The 17120-nt window shown below is 41.9% G+C and overlaps 2 protein-coding genes across 2 annotated transcripts; both read right to left on the bottom strand.

Annotated features, from left to right (window-relative positions):
- Nucleotides 1-4064: 4064 nt before the first annotated feature.
- On the bottom strand, nt 4065-5980 carry LOC112069499 (thrombomodulin). The gene has a single exon (XM_024136844.2). It carries the CDS (start codon nt 5846-5848, stop codon nt 4712-4714), a length of 1137 nt encoding a protein of 378 aa, XP_023992612.1. The 5' UTR covers nt 5849-5980; the 3' UTR covers nt 4065-4711.
- Nucleotides 5981-11301: 5321 nt separating this feature from the next.
- On the bottom strand, nt 11302-14136 carry LOC112069498 (complement component C1q receptor-like). The gene has a single exon (XM_024136843.2). The coding sequence runs from the start codon at nt 13994-13996 to the stop codon at nt 12209-12211; it is 1788 nt and encodes a 595-aa protein (XP_023992611.1). The 5' UTR covers nt 13997-14136; the 3' UTR covers nt 11302-12208.
- Nucleotides 14137-17120: the final 2984 nt, after the last annotated feature.

Below are 17120 nucleotides of genomic sequence, written 5' to 3'. Positions count from 1 at the left end.
AAATGGTAAGAGCAGCTGGGTAGCTGGTTAACAAATGGTAGAGCAGCTGGGTAGCTGGTTACAAATGGTAAGAGCAGCTGGTAGCTGGTTATCAAATGGTAAGAGCAGCTGGGTAGCTGGTTACAAATGGTAAGAGCAGCTGGGTAGCTGGTTACAAAATGGTAAGAGCAGCTGGGTGCTGGTTTACAAATGGTAAGAGCAGCTGGGTAGCTGGTTACAAATGGTAAGAGCAGCTTGGGTAGCTGGTTACAAATGGTAAGAGCAGCTGGGTAGCTGGTTACAAATGGTAAGAGCAGCTGGGTAGCTGGTTACAAATGGTAAGAGCAGCTGGGTAGCTGGTTACAAATGGTAAGAGCAGCTGGGTAGCTGGTTACAAATGGTAAGAGCAGCTGGGTAGCTGGTTACAAATGGTAACAGGAGCCCCTGAGCGGCATAAAAAGTGTACCACTGTATCAGCCCCCATTTTCAAAACGCCCTAATTCTTCATGACATCCCTGGCGCAGGTTCACTGATGTCAGGAATTTGACTACAAAGTCAATCTAAGTATTTACTTTACAAAATGCTTTATTTCCATCCCTTTTGCTGATTGTTTTCTCATAACTCACAGTAAAATCACTAGGCCTACTAAAGTTGTTCAGACCAATCCACTGCTCGTAACCTGCAGTATATCAATCAGCATTGTGCCAGGTTCCTATCTTAGTAGGTTATATTTTTGTGAACTGTACACTATATATTTTTTATACCATAAATATATCAACTGACATCAATTCATTTTGGCAAAACAACTGTCAAATCACGTGCGGCTGTAAATAGGGATACGTTATTGTCCTTCATCAGCCAGTAAGCTTCAGTAGGACACAGGGAAAGAGCCCCTATGTCCCACCATTTGAAATGATGGCGTAGGGTACAATGCCCTGCTGAAGTATATGCGTTAGGTAACAGTACATTCCACACAGTATCAGATTTTCATTGAAACAGTCCCATTAAGACCAACGACTCCTTGCATCTCAAAATGACACAAAAATCCCAAATCACAGCAGCGTAGAAAATACAACAACAAACAACACAATCATGAAGAGCAACCACATTCGTCAGTAAAAAGGTCCACAACCACATCCGTCAGTAAAAAGGTCCACAACCACATCCGTCAGTAAAAAGGTCCACAACCACATTCGTCAGTAAAAAGGTCCACAACCACATCCGTCAGTAAAAAGGTCCACAACTAACATTCTGAGTAGCTGATGATGATGTCGCCATATTATAGAACTGGAAGAAACAGAGGAAAGGAGGAAACATGGCAACAAATGCGCTGAGATGAGACATACCTTCACCGCTAGCGCTTCATCTGGCAAATTACATTTCCCTGAATGGGTTCAGAAGGTGACGGGTCAAGGGTCAACTTGGGAAGACAAGGCTGCTCCTGAGGGAGGTGGTGGCGGCCTTCTCCCTCTCCTGCGGGAGAGAGAGAGCGACTGAGAGAAAGAGGTAGAGGTGGTGTATGATTTCAGATAGCATAGCAGTCGTCATCTGAGCTCTCAGCAAAAGGACTTCTACCTTCATCTGAGTTCTCATCTTCATCAGAGTCATCAAAAAATAGCCCTCAGTTTAATAAAATGTTTTGCATGAGATCAATTAATAACTTAGGTCATGGATATATTTGATCATAAACATGGTCTGATGTGTTTGACTAGTGCATTTTCTTTCACAAATCAGTTTTAATAATATGTTCGAGGTCATATTGTTGTTGGGCCTTACCTGTCAAACAGAGAGGTAGTGCTTCCTCTGTTTCACACTGAGGTAAAGCCCCTCAGGCTTCTGGAGTTGCCACGTCTGTCACGACTTCCCCTAAAGGTGGCTGCTCTCCCTGTTCGGCCGGTGCTCGGCGGTCGTCGTCGCCGGCCTACTAGCTGCCACCGATCCATTTTTCCTTTTCATTTGTGTCTGTCTGTTGTTGTTATCACCTGTGTCTGATTAGTTAATTTCGGTGGGTTTATTAGCCTCCGCTGCCTGCTAGTCTTTGTGCGGGATTATTTTGCTGTGTTATCTCTGTTAGGGGTGCGTATTTGCTCTGTTAGGGGTGCGTGTTATCTCTGTTAGGGGTGCGTGTTATCTCTGTTAGGGGTGCGTGTTATCTCTGTTAGGGGTGCGTGTTATCTCTGTTAGGGGTGCGTGTTTGCTCTGTTAGGGGTGCGTGTTTGCTCTGTTAGGGGTGCGTGTTATCTCTGTTAGGGGTGCCTGTTATCTCTGTTAGGGGTGCCTGTTATCTCTGTTAGGGGTGCGTGTTTGCGCCACAGGGTTTTTTCCCTCACAGTCGTTGTACCGTTAGTACTGTGTTAGGAGTAGAGGTTTCTCCTCCGTGTGTTTCGTGATTTTCCCCGCCTGTTGTTGGTGGGTTGGGACTTATAATAAACGACTGTGCAAACTGGAATTCCTTGCTCTCCTGCTCCTACCTCTTCTTAGGAGGCACCTAACAGAATCCCGCACCGTAATTAAATGGAGTCAGCAGGAGCTGACGCACTCTCCACTTCCATGGAGGAGTGCGTGCAACACCACACCACCGTTCTCCACCGTCTGGGGACCACCATGGATCAAGTGATGGCAACGATGGAGAGATGGGAGAGGGGTGGCCTTCCTACCCCTTCACCAGCCACACTCCAACCAGCACCACCACCTTCTCTGATGTTGTCCGGCCCCAACGGTATTCGGCTCGCGCTCCCGAGGGTGTACGATGGGACGGCGGCCGGGTGCAAGGGGTTCCTGCTCCAACTGGAGTTTTACCTGGGAATTGTTCACCCGGTTCCTTCGGGAAGTGAGAGCATGAACGCCCTCGTCTCCTGCCTGTCAGGCAAAGCTCTGGAGTGGGCCAACGCGGTCTGGGATGGACCAGACTCGGCGAGGGACCACCACCCAGAGTGGTGAACGTCTGTTCCATCTACGGCAGGAGACGAGGAGCGCACAAGACTTTGCTCTGGAGTTCAGGACCTTGGCCGCTGGCGCAGGGTGGAATGACAGGGCCCTGATTGACCACTATCGGTGCAGTTTACGGGAGGACGTCCTCAGGGAGCTAGCATGCAGAGACGCCACCCTCACCCTGGAACAGCTAGTGGACTAGCTAGTGGACTAGCTAGCTATCTCCATAAGGTTGAACAACTTGCTGGCTACACGCGGGCGTCCGGATCGAGTCCTGTTGGTTCCACCCCCCAGCGCCTCCGCGCCAACCCCCATTGAGTTAGGGGGTGCTGCAGCGAGTGCGATCGGAGGAGGAGCCCCTTCCTGCACTAGGTGTGGTTGGAGAGGGCACACTGCCAACCGGTGCTGGAGGGACTCGTCTGGGAGTCGAGATGGCAGGCCGAGCACTGTTCGGACACCCCAGGTGAGTCAGCACCAGGCTCACCCAGAGCCCCCTGTTGGTCACATGTATGTGTTGATTTCTTTCCCTGAGTTTTCCCCCCATTCCCAGCATAAGGCGCTAGTAGATTCAGGCGCAGCGGGGAATTTTATGGGCCGCGGTTTCGCGCATAGGTTAGGGATTCCCCTGGTTCAGATGGACAAACCCTTCCGCGTGCACTCCCTATATAGTCGACCGTTAGGGTCAGGGGTGGTCAGGGAGGCCACGGCTCCACTGGACATGGTGACGCAGGGGGGGGTCATAAGGAGCGGATTAGTCTCTTCCTCATTGATTCCCCTGAGTTTCTGGTGGTGCTGGGGATTCCCTGGTTGGCCTTTCACGACCCCACTATTTCGTGGCAACAGAGGGCTCTAAAGGGGTGGTCAGAGGAGTGCTCAGGTAGGTGTGTGGGAGTTTCCATCGGTGCAACGAAGGTGGAGAGTCCAGACCAAATCTCCACCGTGCGCATTCCCCCCGAATGTGCCGATTTGGCTATCGCCTTCTGCTCATTGTATTTTCTTACACTGTAAAAGATGTTAGTACACCACATCTACATGCCGAAGTCGATTAGTCAATGGGCCAAGTGAAATTAGCACATTGATTTGTTTGTACATTTGTTTTGACAAATTGAGGTCATTGTAAACATTAAGACAGAAACTGCTGTATCTATGAAATATATTTTTATTTCACCAAATAAAGTAACAACAATGTGTCCCCGATGGATGTTCTTGGGGCTTAATTTTACAATACCGATAATAACAACAGGGTAGAAAAAAGTGATTCTACCAAATCTGAATACAACATCATGTGTAAGCTCAGGACCTCCTTCAGCTTGTACATTTTGACAATTCATAGTGTAGTACTAATTATAACACATGAAGTATAATAATTAGGCTACATTAATATTATCAAAAGCATTAATGGTCCGTGACATTAAGCAACCAATTGTTATTTTACTTTGATTTAAAGAACCATATGCCCTTGTCTGTAAATGTGTATGCATCATTTGTAGGGTATCTATCCATCAACGAAATGTTAACTTTTATTTTGAAATTTTACTATTCATAAACCGTTTATACTTTTTTTTTTTTATCATACACTATTTAGCAACCATTATGAGAATGTTCTACATATGGAAATGCTATAAGTCATTCGTTGTTTCTTTTAGACAGCTTTATTTAGACATCTTTATTTAGGTTTCATAACATTTATGACAACATGGCTATACAAGTAATATTGAACAACAGTCACAACAGTAGCATTAACCCCCTCCCCAACTTGAGTAGCTTTTGCTCATTCCATAAATGTGGCAGTCACTGGTTTCTATAACGCCTCATCATTACATCTCTGTTGGCTATCAACATTCTGCTCATGACGCTTAATAACACAATACCGAACAACAAGTATCAGCACTATGACCGCCACTGCAATGAAAATCCATACCCAAATAAATCCCCCCGCTGTTGCTGATGATACATTATTTGTAAAGTTAAAACCTGGCGCTAAAAAGTCGCTGTGGACAGGCGTTGTTAAGGGAACACTTTCATTTCCGTCTGTTTTGACACATTTAACGAGATTTTGAAGGGAAAATCCTGCTCTGCATGAACAAACAAAACCTCCAAACGTGTTATCACAACGTTGATCACAATATCCATTCTCGCATTCGTCAATGTCTTGGCAATAATCATCACTCTTTATGAAGCCACTAGGACAATCACATTGTGCCCCAGCGCTGTGTCTGTCGCATATTACTGGACATTTGGCCAAAGGACAGTGCATTTTACACAAGTTGGGGTTTTCGCTACTTGGAATATAGCGTTCATAACACGAGCATGTGTAGCCCCCTGGTGCCTCTGTGCATATATGTTCGCATGGAGCCCCAGCGCATCCTTCATTACTATAGATGACGTCTTGATGAGAGAACTCCTGAGCCTCCATATGCGGTGTTTGGCACGTGCTTTTATGAACATTCTGACACAAAAATCCCTCGACTTTTTCCTGGCAAGGTCGTTCCGTCCACATTCGATCGGTAGAAACGGACACACACCGTGGAGCGCAGACATTTACGGTGTCTTTCCAGTTGCTGAATTCTGTGACTTGAAATCCAGTTGCCCACTGGTATCCTCTCAATGTCGATTCGATGTTGCTACATCGGTCAGCTGGTAGACGCAACCCGATCCAGAAGTCTCCCGTTACGTCTACAAGCAAATCTCCAATAATTTCGTCTGATGCTGCAGATCGAACGGTCAATAACTCTCCTTCCATATTTTGGCATTTTTCCCCCGATGTCTGGAAATCGACAGCACCCAGGGTTACTGCGTTGCAAATGTTCCCCTTGCACACGCAGGTAGTCGAGTCAATGCTTTCCACTCGTACCGTTAGCATTAACATAGTTATAATAATTATGGTTATCAAACCAACAAAAGGATTCGTTCTCCTTGCCATGATCGCAGTAAACATCACAGGAGGATTTGTGGAGGGCAAAATCCATTTAGTTATACTGAGGAAACCATGAAAGGAGAAACCCTAGAGACAAAAGATTTGAGGAAGGAAGGAAATGGAAACTGCCAGATTTGTTTCTAAAGTTATGACGTTTAAGCGTGTCACCTTCATGGCATAGATATCCGATTTTACATGTGACTTTTCCCCACTGTTTCCCACAGCCACAAGTGAAAACTTTAACCACGGTGGTCAGTTGCACGCAGTTTTGGCACACAAGGTGTTTTTTTATTTTTTTTATTCATATTTCAACATAAATGTTCTAATCCTTCGTTGACACGCCTTAATTCATTGCAATTCGTCAGAGTAATACAATTTTATAATATTATAAAAATATAACAGATTTTTGCAATTAAGTGCTCCGATACAATGTGTTTTTGTGAGTCCTTGGCATGCTGTCAGAAATGTCTGGATATTACTGAAAGGAGTGTAAATTGAAAGAAACAAATAATATTTTTTTCCTTTGTAGGTGCATTGAAATATTTTGCCATATTTAAATATTCAGCCATATTAGTATGGCGCCCTTGGAGCAAATTAAAACGTACTGCATTTAAGTATATTAGACCTTTTAAATTGCAGATGTGTCACACCCTGACCTTAGAGAGCCTTTTTCTGTCTCTATTTGGTTTGGTCAGGGTGGGATTTGGGGTGGGCATTCTATGTTTTGTTTTTCTATGATTTTGTATTTCTATGTTTTGGCCGGGTGTGGTTCTCAATCAGGGACAGCTGTCTATCGTTGTCTCTAGGGAATTGGAACCATACTTAGGTAGTCCTTTTCCCTCCTTTCTTTGTGGGAAGTTAACTTTGTTTGTGGCACATAGCCTTAAGCTTCACGGTTGTTTTTGTATTGTTTATAGTTTTTGTCGGTGTCATCCTAAATTAAAGGAATATGTGCACTCACCACGCTGCGCGTTGGTCCTCTTCCTTCGACAGCCGTGACAAGATGTAATCAATAAGATTCATTTGTGAACTTGAAGCAAAAAAATTTGGGTTGTTAGGATGACCTATTTGATGGGTTGCAAGCATTGGGTCACTTGGGTTGTTTTCTTGAAAAAGAGCAAGGTCGGGTTGTTGTTGCTGTGTTTTTCATGTTGCGTTATTGAGATATGGGCCCATTGAGTGGGGTTAATTCTCTCTCCTCCACGTTAGGCTGCGTTTCATCATTTAGTTATGTCGGTTTGATCGCGGGGAGGCTCTAATGTCTGCAGTTTTCGGTTTGGCTATTTGTTCAAGTGTATTAGTTTGTAAATAAATCTCTTTGCAAAAACGCGTTATCTCTCCCATGTCTTATTCGACTAGTAGTTGTTCTGAAATGTTTATGTTTGCCTACATTTGACTCCCTCCTCTATGTTTAATACAACACACATACATTAATTATTACTTTCGGATGCCTATCCTGACGTGAAGTTAGTTCTATACAAAGTATTTGACTCTGATTGTGTGCCACAGAAAGCACTTGACTCTAGCTACAAAATTAAGGAAAGTAGTTTCTTGCCTGCCGAAACTCTATGCCTATATGTACTGTTTTAGACTTGCTGAACAGAATTTTTGATAAAAGACGCACATTTACCTGCGACTTAATTCGTGGGAAATTATGTTTTATTAATGCCAATGCTGTTTTCTGTGCTTGATTTCGCTTAATACTTTGGATACTGGTGCACTTGTAATCAGAACGCCTTTTTGTCATGTAGGCAACCATACACGATTTTCTTCAAACCCATTTCATATTTCGTGGAGCCTAAATTACACAATTTTCTTCATAATGCATGTATTACATGTTAATGTAAAATATGAATTATGTTGGCTTACACTTATGGCCTTTCCAAGGCCTTTCCATACCTTAAGGGAACATTTTAGCACTCGCCATATGGTTAGTGAGAAACGCCACATTGCAAATGTAAGGTCCCTTACTAGACGTCCTGCAACGTTCTTAAAATTCGCGGACGGCGTCGGGCCGTGCGCGGGGGAGAGATCTTTCAGGAAGTCATCAAACTAAATCTCTCGGACGTTCGGTTTCCGTTTTATAAAAATAACACATTTTGGTCATTTTTCCGCAGTCTAGGAAATTCCCACCAGAGGGAAAATAAATAATATTGCAAATGCACAAGCACATTGCAAATGCATGTGGCCTTTTCTCCTAAACGGAAAATATTTCGAAGACGTAATGGACAGTTGGCCCCGAACAAGATGGCGTTGAGGCCTCAACGCTTTTTGAGTTATGGCCATTTTTCTGGGATTAAAGGTCAAAACGTAAAGTAGGGTGCTAATTGACCGCTTCACGTCAAAGTACATAAGCATACGGTGTCAGGAAAAAAAAACCAGCCATTTATCTATCGTAATTTAAGAGAAATCGTACATTGACAAATTGGTCATGTTCACAAAAAGGAGTTAAAAATAAAAAAAGTTACAGATCCAGTTGCAGTGTGTTCAGACGAACATTTTTTAAGTGGGTCTCGAAGCTCTGCCACTGCATCGCAGTGCTAGCTGCGCCACCAGAGTCTCTGGGTTCGCGCCCAGGCTCCGACGCAGCCGCCGCGACCGGGAGGTCCGTTGGCGCTAGCGTCGTCCGGGTAGCCTAACATTGACCGTGTGGCATTAACCCTTAATAGTTAAAAGAAGGTGTTTACATCAAACAGTTACAATGACATGTCTCCCCATAGGAATACATTGCCTGCTCCCCTAAATTCAACCTGAAGCCTATGTGGGTTAATAATGCCTTATGAACCTGTCTTCGATGACAATCCATCAGGCCACTATGAGGTCTACCTGTGTCGATTCTAAGCTTCCTGGAGCAACCGGAAGTGGTTAAATCACCCCATAAGTGTTTGCCGTACCCAACCTGCAGTTTGAGAGAAAATAGTGCATTCAACCCTATGTAAATCAGTGAGTTCTTAACGTATAGACTTAAAACTCAGGATTCTGTAAAAGCCCACTCCAATGAGGATATGTGTTTACTTTCAGCTTCCTGTGCCAACCGGAAGTGCCATAATTGGTGTCAAAAGGGCTGTTTCGAAGGGTTAAAAAAAGTCAAATCTTTCCAAAACTTAATATATGTGAATAGGCAACCCTCATGAACTGTAAATCAGTCATTCATCCCATCAGATTTCAAGGAAAAATTTACACACCCACACAGAAAGGATGGAGTGACACACTGAGGGGCTTAGAGGCAGACAGTGCCTGCAATAGTTACTTTTGTTTGAACTTTAAAGAAACCGTCAGACCTAGAGTTCTGAAACTTTACAAACCTGTTCTAAGCTCAGGTCGATTAAGCACGGTGAGTTATGTGGGCTCTAGAAGGTTCTCGGACCGATAAAAAGCCTCGGTGCATTTGCATTGACTTCAATTCATTTTGAGCATTACAAAATGGTGACATTTAGAAAAGTCCCAGAGTTGCAAGACTAGGTGCATTGAAACCGGCTCGGCCCATAGAGACAGACCCCGACATTTCGTCCGATAGCTCATTCAAGGACCCCGTAGCAAGGCATGGAAATAAGTGGAATTTCAGCACCAATTAAGGTTTGCTCGGGCACCGAATGACCTATCGAGCCGAACTTGGGATTCGAGGTCGCCTCACATAGGGCTAAACATAATGTGGAAACTGGACCCCAGCTAGAACATAACTACGTATTATTTGTTTTATTATGGTTTAAATGGAAGGCGCTGTGAATTTTGGGCCTGCTCTGAAATATGTGATAGTTGGCTTCTAAACGAGTTGGAAAAAGTGAGTTTGGAGTCAGATGGTATCAGTTTGGTGTCTGAAAATATCTAATTGGCTGATGGACACTGACTTGCTAGTTGACTTTTGTGCATTGCAAATGTTTCAACAGTGAAAAACACCAAAATAGCATTCTGAAATCACCACTAAAAATGACATCACCATAGCCGTGCCGAGTTCAACGAGATGCCCCGCTTGACCGTAGCTTGCTCGGTCTGAGCGCAGCGACAGTGACAGAAGATGACCCTTGACCTACATTTCAAGTCTTTTGCTTTTGGGAGACAGAGAGAGAACTGTTAAGTTTAGAAGCACAATTGACCTCAGGAACGTTCCTAAGGTCTCTGTGCAAGCCAACATTGACCGTGTGGCATTAACCCTTAACAGTTAAAAGAAGGTGTTTACATCAACAGTTTACAATGACATCTCACCCATAGGAACACATTGCCTGCCACCCTAAATTCAACCTGAAGCCTAGTGGGGTTATGAATGTCTTATGAACCTGTCTTCAATGACAATCCATCAAGCCACTATGAGGTCTACCTGTGTTGATTCTAAGCTTCCTGGAGCCGGAAGTGATAAAATCACCCTAAAAGTGTTTTGCCATACCCAACCAGCAGTTTGTGATATATAGTGCATTCAACCCTGTGTAAATCAGTCAGTTCTTAACGTATAGACTTAAAACTCAGGATTCTGTAAAAGCATACCCCGATCAGGATATGTATTTACTTATAGCTTCCTGTGCCAACCGGAAGTGCCTTAAAATGGGGTCATAGGTGCTGTTTCGAAGTTTAAAAAAGTCAGATCTTTCCAAAACTTTAAATTGTGGAATCGGTCAACCCTCATGAACTGTAAATCAGTAATTTCGCTAAACAGATGTCAAAGAAAAGCTCTCTCACACACCACACACACACACACACACACACACACACACACACACACACACACACACACACACACACCCACACAACACACACACACACACACACACACACACACACACACACACACAGCAAGGATGGAGTGAAAAAGTATGGTGCTTAAAGACACACAGAGCCTTAAATGCTTTAGGGGGATCCAGACTTCCATACCCGCTCTGGGAGCGCTATACACCGCCCCAAATCAATGGTGCTGGCCTGAGTGATTATGGAGGTTTTCAAAAAATATTCTGTTTTTTCTTCTGAAAATATTTTATGTTTTTTCTTCTCGAGTCAATGGCCTGAGTGATTTATGGAGGTTTTCAAAAAATATTCTAAGTCCAAACTTTTCATGCACCTGGTATTTTTTTGGGTTACCAGGTGTCATTTTTCAAAACGGTTGAAATTGCTTTTAGGGGGCATCCAGAGTGTCACATGACCCGATGAGGTAACTATTCTTGTTCTTCTTGTAACTTTCCGGTAGCTAGAAGCTTAGGTGCAGCCAAGTGGAAATACGAAAGCTTTCTAGCTATTTCGCACTGACGTAATTTGAACACAAGAACGTTTCTAGTTGAAAAGTGCTTACACTCAGAGCCATGTATTTACACTCAGCCACCCTAGCCTTATTACGGGTTAACGTTTTGGTAATTTTGGTTGGCCAACAAAATGTAAGACTACAATGACTGCATACGTTTCCCCAAATGTTATACGAAAAAAAATGTTTTGTTATTGATGGACAATGGCAAGGCTGCCATTGTATTTTCAGTTACATTCTGTTCAATAAAAATAGTTTACACGTTTATTTTTTAAGAAATACATGGAACTACAACCGAATAAAACACCATTAACCATCATGCATTGCTTACATTCATTCTATCCTGAAAAGTCTGTTCAGAAAAATCGAAAACAGTACATATAGGCATAAAACCACAATGTTTTAATAGGGATTAAATAAAGACAATATATATATAACCTCTTATGGTTAAATGGTTAAAAAAAGACAAAATATCTATATATTCATAACGTAAAATAAATAAATACAGGCGATCGCGTCTATGGTTGTTGCAATGGCTTGTGTGTCGCCTACTGGTTAAATTCGTGTCTTTTCGCACGAATTAAGTAGCACAGAAATTCGTGTATTTTCGCACGAATTAAGTAGCACAGAAATTCGTGTATTTTCAAACGAATTGAACCACCCCAAAAATGCACAAAAACGCACGAAATCTGCTGAAATACATTTTGTACATATATGTGCGAATTGAATGTGAGGCTGGGCTGACGCACAACGTGACTGGACTAACTTCCTGCACACAGCAATGGACTGTATAGGAAGGAGTATAGCAAAAAATATAAATAATGATTACCGAGCAGAAAAGTAAGAAATAACCCACTGCTGGGTAAAAAATACATGAATAACAAGAACTCAGGAAAATAGTAAAAATCGACCCAACATTTTTGTTGTTGAGTGTATGACGATGAAATAACATTGTTAAACCATTATGAATAAAACATACTTCAAATTGGAGATGTGCTTTGATGAGGTACAGGCAATGATCTCAGACACGCTGTAAAAAGAAAACATTTTGTATTCAGATTCTTCAACGATTTTTAAAATATATTTTAGTAGGTAATGCAATGTCTGAATATTATTTAGATTTGTTATCGTTTAACATTTCAAGAGTTCACACAATTTCAAGCTGTGCTTTCAAGTGAACCATCAAATGTTTCTAACCGAGTCTCTATACCAGAAGCCACCCAACAATAACTGTCAGCAGTGGCGATTTTCTTCCTCGCTTCTTTTTTTGAATTACTACATCGAAATATGACAATACCAGAAGTTACTACAATGAGAATAAGTAGTGGAACAACAGAAGCAATGACGCAAATAGACAGCCAAGAGCTAAACAAATTGTAATTATGCGTTGGCCCACTCATTCCAATGGTTTTGCTGGACGGCCTATGCTGCGTAATGTCATGCGTAATGTCGTGCCTAATAGTGTCTTGAGGTGGTCCGTGGGTGAACTGAGTCTCTATTTTTAATTCAACCGGCGATATGGTTATAGTGTCCATGGTCTCGTCGTGTTGGTCAGTGTCTCTATGATCACTTGACGTCTCTGCAGTGGAGACAACAGTCACATCTCGAACGCAGGTGATTCCATTAGGGTGTAACCGGAAGTTCTGATGGCAAGAACACCTGAAACTACCAATGGTATTAGTGCATTTGTCCTCGCATCGATTACTGAAGCATTCGTCTATGTCTATACACGTATGTCCGTCCTCAGACACAGTGAACCCCGCGATGCAATGGCAGGAGAAGGATCCTTCAGAGTTAAGACATATTTGGGGACATCTAGTTTCAGTGCACTCGTCTATATCGTGGCATTTGCCATCAACCATTGTGTAGCCTCCCTTGCACCTACATGTGTAACTGCCTTGGGTATTGATGCAACGATGACCACCGCAGGCATTAATGTGGCATTCATCAACATCAATACAACCAAATTGGTCTTTATCCAATTGGAAGCCGTTTGGGCATACGCACGAGAAGCCCGTTGGTCCTGTTACACATTGGTACTGACATGGAGAACTGTGACAATATTCCTTTAGGCCACATGATACTCTGTCCTGTCCTAACACATAACCGTCCTTGCATCCACAACGGACACCACCAGCGTCACTATCAACGCACAAATGATCACATCCACCGTTTTTATACCCACAGTTCTGTTTATCTGAGCCGCAAAACGGACCAGGGATAGTCCAACCATAGACACCATCCGTTAATTTACAAATAGAAAAGTGATCATTGTCATTGCATCTTATATCAGCATATGTTCCAAATGGGAATGCAGTCATGTTATTATCACCATTTAGTGGATTTGCTGAGAATGGGAGCATGTAATTCACTTGCTCTCCTCCTGCCAACAACAAAGGTTTACACATTCCCTTGAAATAGAATTTGCACGAGTAAAAAGCCTTGTCTTTGCAAGATCCATCCGTCCATTTCAATTCATTGCGACTCCATAAAGAGTAATGTACCAACGCGCAACGCTCCTCTGTGCAGGTGCTGCGAGGCTCCTTCTCCCAGTTCGAATATTGGGAATATTCCCCTCCAGATATCCACTTAAAACCGTTGAGACTCATGTCCCTTATAATGCAGTCGCCTTTACGCAATTTCAGTCCAATCCAAAATTTGAAGTCCAAATAGCGATGGCTTACGTCGATCTGTAAAAGGGTTGACTGAAGTTCTGCTATCTCGCTTTTGTCTTTAGTTGTTACCAAGTAACCTCCGTCACCATGGCATTTCAATCGAGCGTCTTCAAAGCTGACTCCCTCCATGTGAAAAGAGAAACAGGCATTGGATGTACAAACAGTTGCTTCTCGGCTGGTGTCTGCTCCAGTTGCTCCCCACATAGAGAGTTGCAGTAAAAGTAACAACAGCATCATTCCCACATAATCCAATAAACCAACAGCAATCATTGATTTAATTTATTATAGGCTACATTTACGCCTTATTGGCAAACGGACGACAAATTAGGCTCCCTATTCCCTGCCAAAATACAAGTGGTGCGAATTTGAATTGTACATTCAGGCTCCTACATCCTGTTTTTGTATATAAACATTAGACAAAAAATAATTGCAGCAGATTTTTGTCTCCTGCAGAACAAAGTTCCATTGTGGAAACCAAAAACAATAGCAGCACCCTCATTGTTTTGACTTGTTTTCCTGATGGCTACGTGTTTAGTAAACGTGACAGACTGCTTATTTGACCTACACCAATTTTAGCCGATGTTGAATTGCAAACGCAACACATAGCATTTAATGATTTCAGCTATTAAAACAAATCCCATATGAAAGTAACAATTTGTATGTAACAATTTTTCATAGCCTATCATATTTCTTTCATTTATTTCGAAAGCTGCTGATTTCATTATTTATTTAGTTATGTTGAATAACTTAATAGGCTACATTTAATTTATAGACATAAGCCTTCATTAAAAATTCAAAGTGGACAGACAAAAACGGCTCTCCAAATAGAAAGAATTCAGAATTTGTTTCCATGTGTTGCAGAGAACAGGGCCTTTTCCTGACAACCTTCTTTTAACTCATTTAAAAGCTCTGCTGAATTGAGAGCCCTTGAAAAAAAATCACAATATTGGACTAGATGGTAATTTTACAAGTAAAGTTGTGGGGCTTGGAAGTTTAACAAGTTTTATGGTAACACTTTACTTGACACCCAGCATCATAACACATTATGACATGGTCATAACCATAACTTGTCATAACCTGTCATATTACTGTTATGACCGTTATATTTACACCTTCATTCAAACGTGTTTTCTCCCTGCCAAGAAGTCTCCTTCCATTTGAACGTTTGTTTCTTAAGTCCTTTGTTTCAGTTGATATTAATTCTTTACAGTCATGTTTTTTTTTCATTCATATTTTAAGTAACTTGCAGAAAATACACTTTATGACACGGTCATGAAGCATTATGACCAACCTGTGTCACTTTACTTGGACTAAGATAATACACTTTATGACTGTGAAGAATTATTATGACATCATCAACAAATAAGCCAAAAAGGCAGATCAAGTACATGGTCTTATGTCAATCATCAGTCTAAAAGAGGGTGTCTTGTCCTGCTCCTGAAATATGCTTCTGCATTCAACCCGGGTATTCAGCAACAGAGCATTGGGGTGGGTGCATGTCTGACATCAATTTGTGCGCAATAACAATAATAATTTAACATGGTCAATTTCAGAAACTGTTATAGAACATAAACATACCGTTCACTTGTAGGTTATGGTGTAATGGAATGTTTTGCCTTGTGTGGTAGGTTGTGTGGGTTTTGTCATCTTATGTAGGTGTTATAACCAGCCATACAATAATGCTATATATGTCACACCAGATCAAAATATATGTGTCGTCATGACAGTGTTATGACCATATTACGACAGGTTATGACAGGTTAGTAGGTCAGCCGTTATGATGTGGTTATGACCATATTACGACAGGTTATGACAGGTTAGGTCAGCCGTTATGACGTGGTTATGACTTTGTCTTAAGGTGTTATGACACTGTGTGTCAAGTAAAGTGTTACCAGTTTTACTTTAATCATATTTTTTGAATCGTGAAATAATTTGAAATGCCCGTCCATAGTCAGTAGTGGTCAATAGTTTTTAGTCAGTAGTTGTGGTCAGTAGTTGTGGTCAGTAGTTGTGTGGTTCAGTAGTTGTGTGGTTCAGTAGTTGTGTGGTTCAGTAGTTGTGTGGTTCAGTAGTTGTGTGGTCATCAGTAGTGGTCATCAGTAGTGGTCATCAGTAGTTGTGTGGTTCAGTAGTCGTGTGCCCTCCAATTAGTACGATATGTATTAGGTATCTTGTTTATTTTATGTTATTGTTATGTGTCTATGGTCCATGGATATGGGTTAGGGTTAAAATTAAGGTTAGGTTAAAGGGTTAAGGTTAGGGTTAGGGGAAGGGTTAGCTAACATGCTAAGTAGTTGCAAAGTAGTAAGTAGTTGAAAAGTTTCTAAAATGCAGAAGTTGTCCTTGATGAGATTTGAACACCCAACATTTGGGTTGCTAGACGTGCACGTTATATGTTTTTGCCTTAATTGTGTAACCATACCAAACATAACAGTTCATACTATTTTCAGTGTCCCGGATTAACATGTACTATGTTACGTCTAGTCTATGAGACCAGGCTGCATACACAGGCCCGATTGCTTCTGCCAAATATAAGGCCCTGCCTGAAACCCGAAATCAGAAATAACTTCCTCAATTAGTAAATCAATTTGCTGCTCCTCTCTGTCTGTCACTCAATCACTCCGGCACACACTCTGCTCATGGCGACTCTGAGCGTGTGAGTGTCCATGGCAACAGCTTCGCTTGGGCTGCTCTGCTCGATGTAGAGATATGAGAAATCAGTTAGCTGTTAGCTATTTTTCATCACTCTAAACTCCGACAAAACTCAAGGAACATTATTATTTTCTGTGAAATAATCTCTCCTCTTATATTTGACGAAGCACTTTTGACTTCATGTTTTGATCTTAGTCAGATATAACTGTACTGCGTAGCAGAGCACGATAAAAATTACTCAAGATTCAGTGGTCAATTTAGTGATACCCAAGCCGTACCATAGTTATTGATGTGGTCAAAGTAGCTGATTTGTGTCAAAAGTTGCATTATTGAATTTACAGTGAATGGATTGTTGGTAGTGATGTCAAAATGGAGAGTTTTAAAATGTTGAGGAAATGCCATGAAAATGAATAAATCAAAGTTTATTTGTCACGTCCGCTGAATACAACAGGTGTAGACCTTACAGTGAAACGCTTACTTACAGGCTCTAACCAATAGTGCAAAAAAATGTGTTAGGTGAACAATAGGTAAGTAAAGAAAGAAAACAACAGTAAAACGAGAGGCTATATACAGTAGCGAGGCTATAAAAGTAGCGAGGTAACATACAGACACCGGTTCGTCAGTCTGATTGAGGTACTATAAATGTACTATGTACTATAAAGATTGACGTAAAGAAGGACAAAAAAAAATTACAACTTAAAAAGTATAAAATATGTCAAAAAAGCTGAATACAAGCAAATCA

The sequence above is a fragment of the Salvelinus sp. IW2-2015 genome, unplaced genomic scaffold, assembly GCF_002910315.2.
Source record: "Salvelinus sp. IW2-2015 unplaced genomic scaffold, ASM291031v2 Un_scaffold1028, whole genome shotgun sequence".
In the NCBI taxonomy this organism is placed as follows: domain Eukaryota; kingdom Metazoa; phylum Chordata; class Actinopteri; order Salmoniformes; family Salmonidae; genus Salvelinus; species Salvelinus sp. IW2-2015.
This window is presented reverse-complemented; position numbering and strand designations above follow the sequence as displayed.

Excerpts from the sequence above, each read along its gene's own strand:
- LOC112069499 (XM_024136844.2), bottom strand. The coding sequence starts at position 5,848 with ATGTTTACTGCGATCATGGCAAGGAGAACGAATCCTTTTGTTGGTTTG.
- LOC112069498 (XM_024136843.2), bottom strand. The coding sequence starts at position 13,996 with ATGATTGCTGTTGGTTTATTGGATTATGTGGGAATGATGCTGTTGTTA.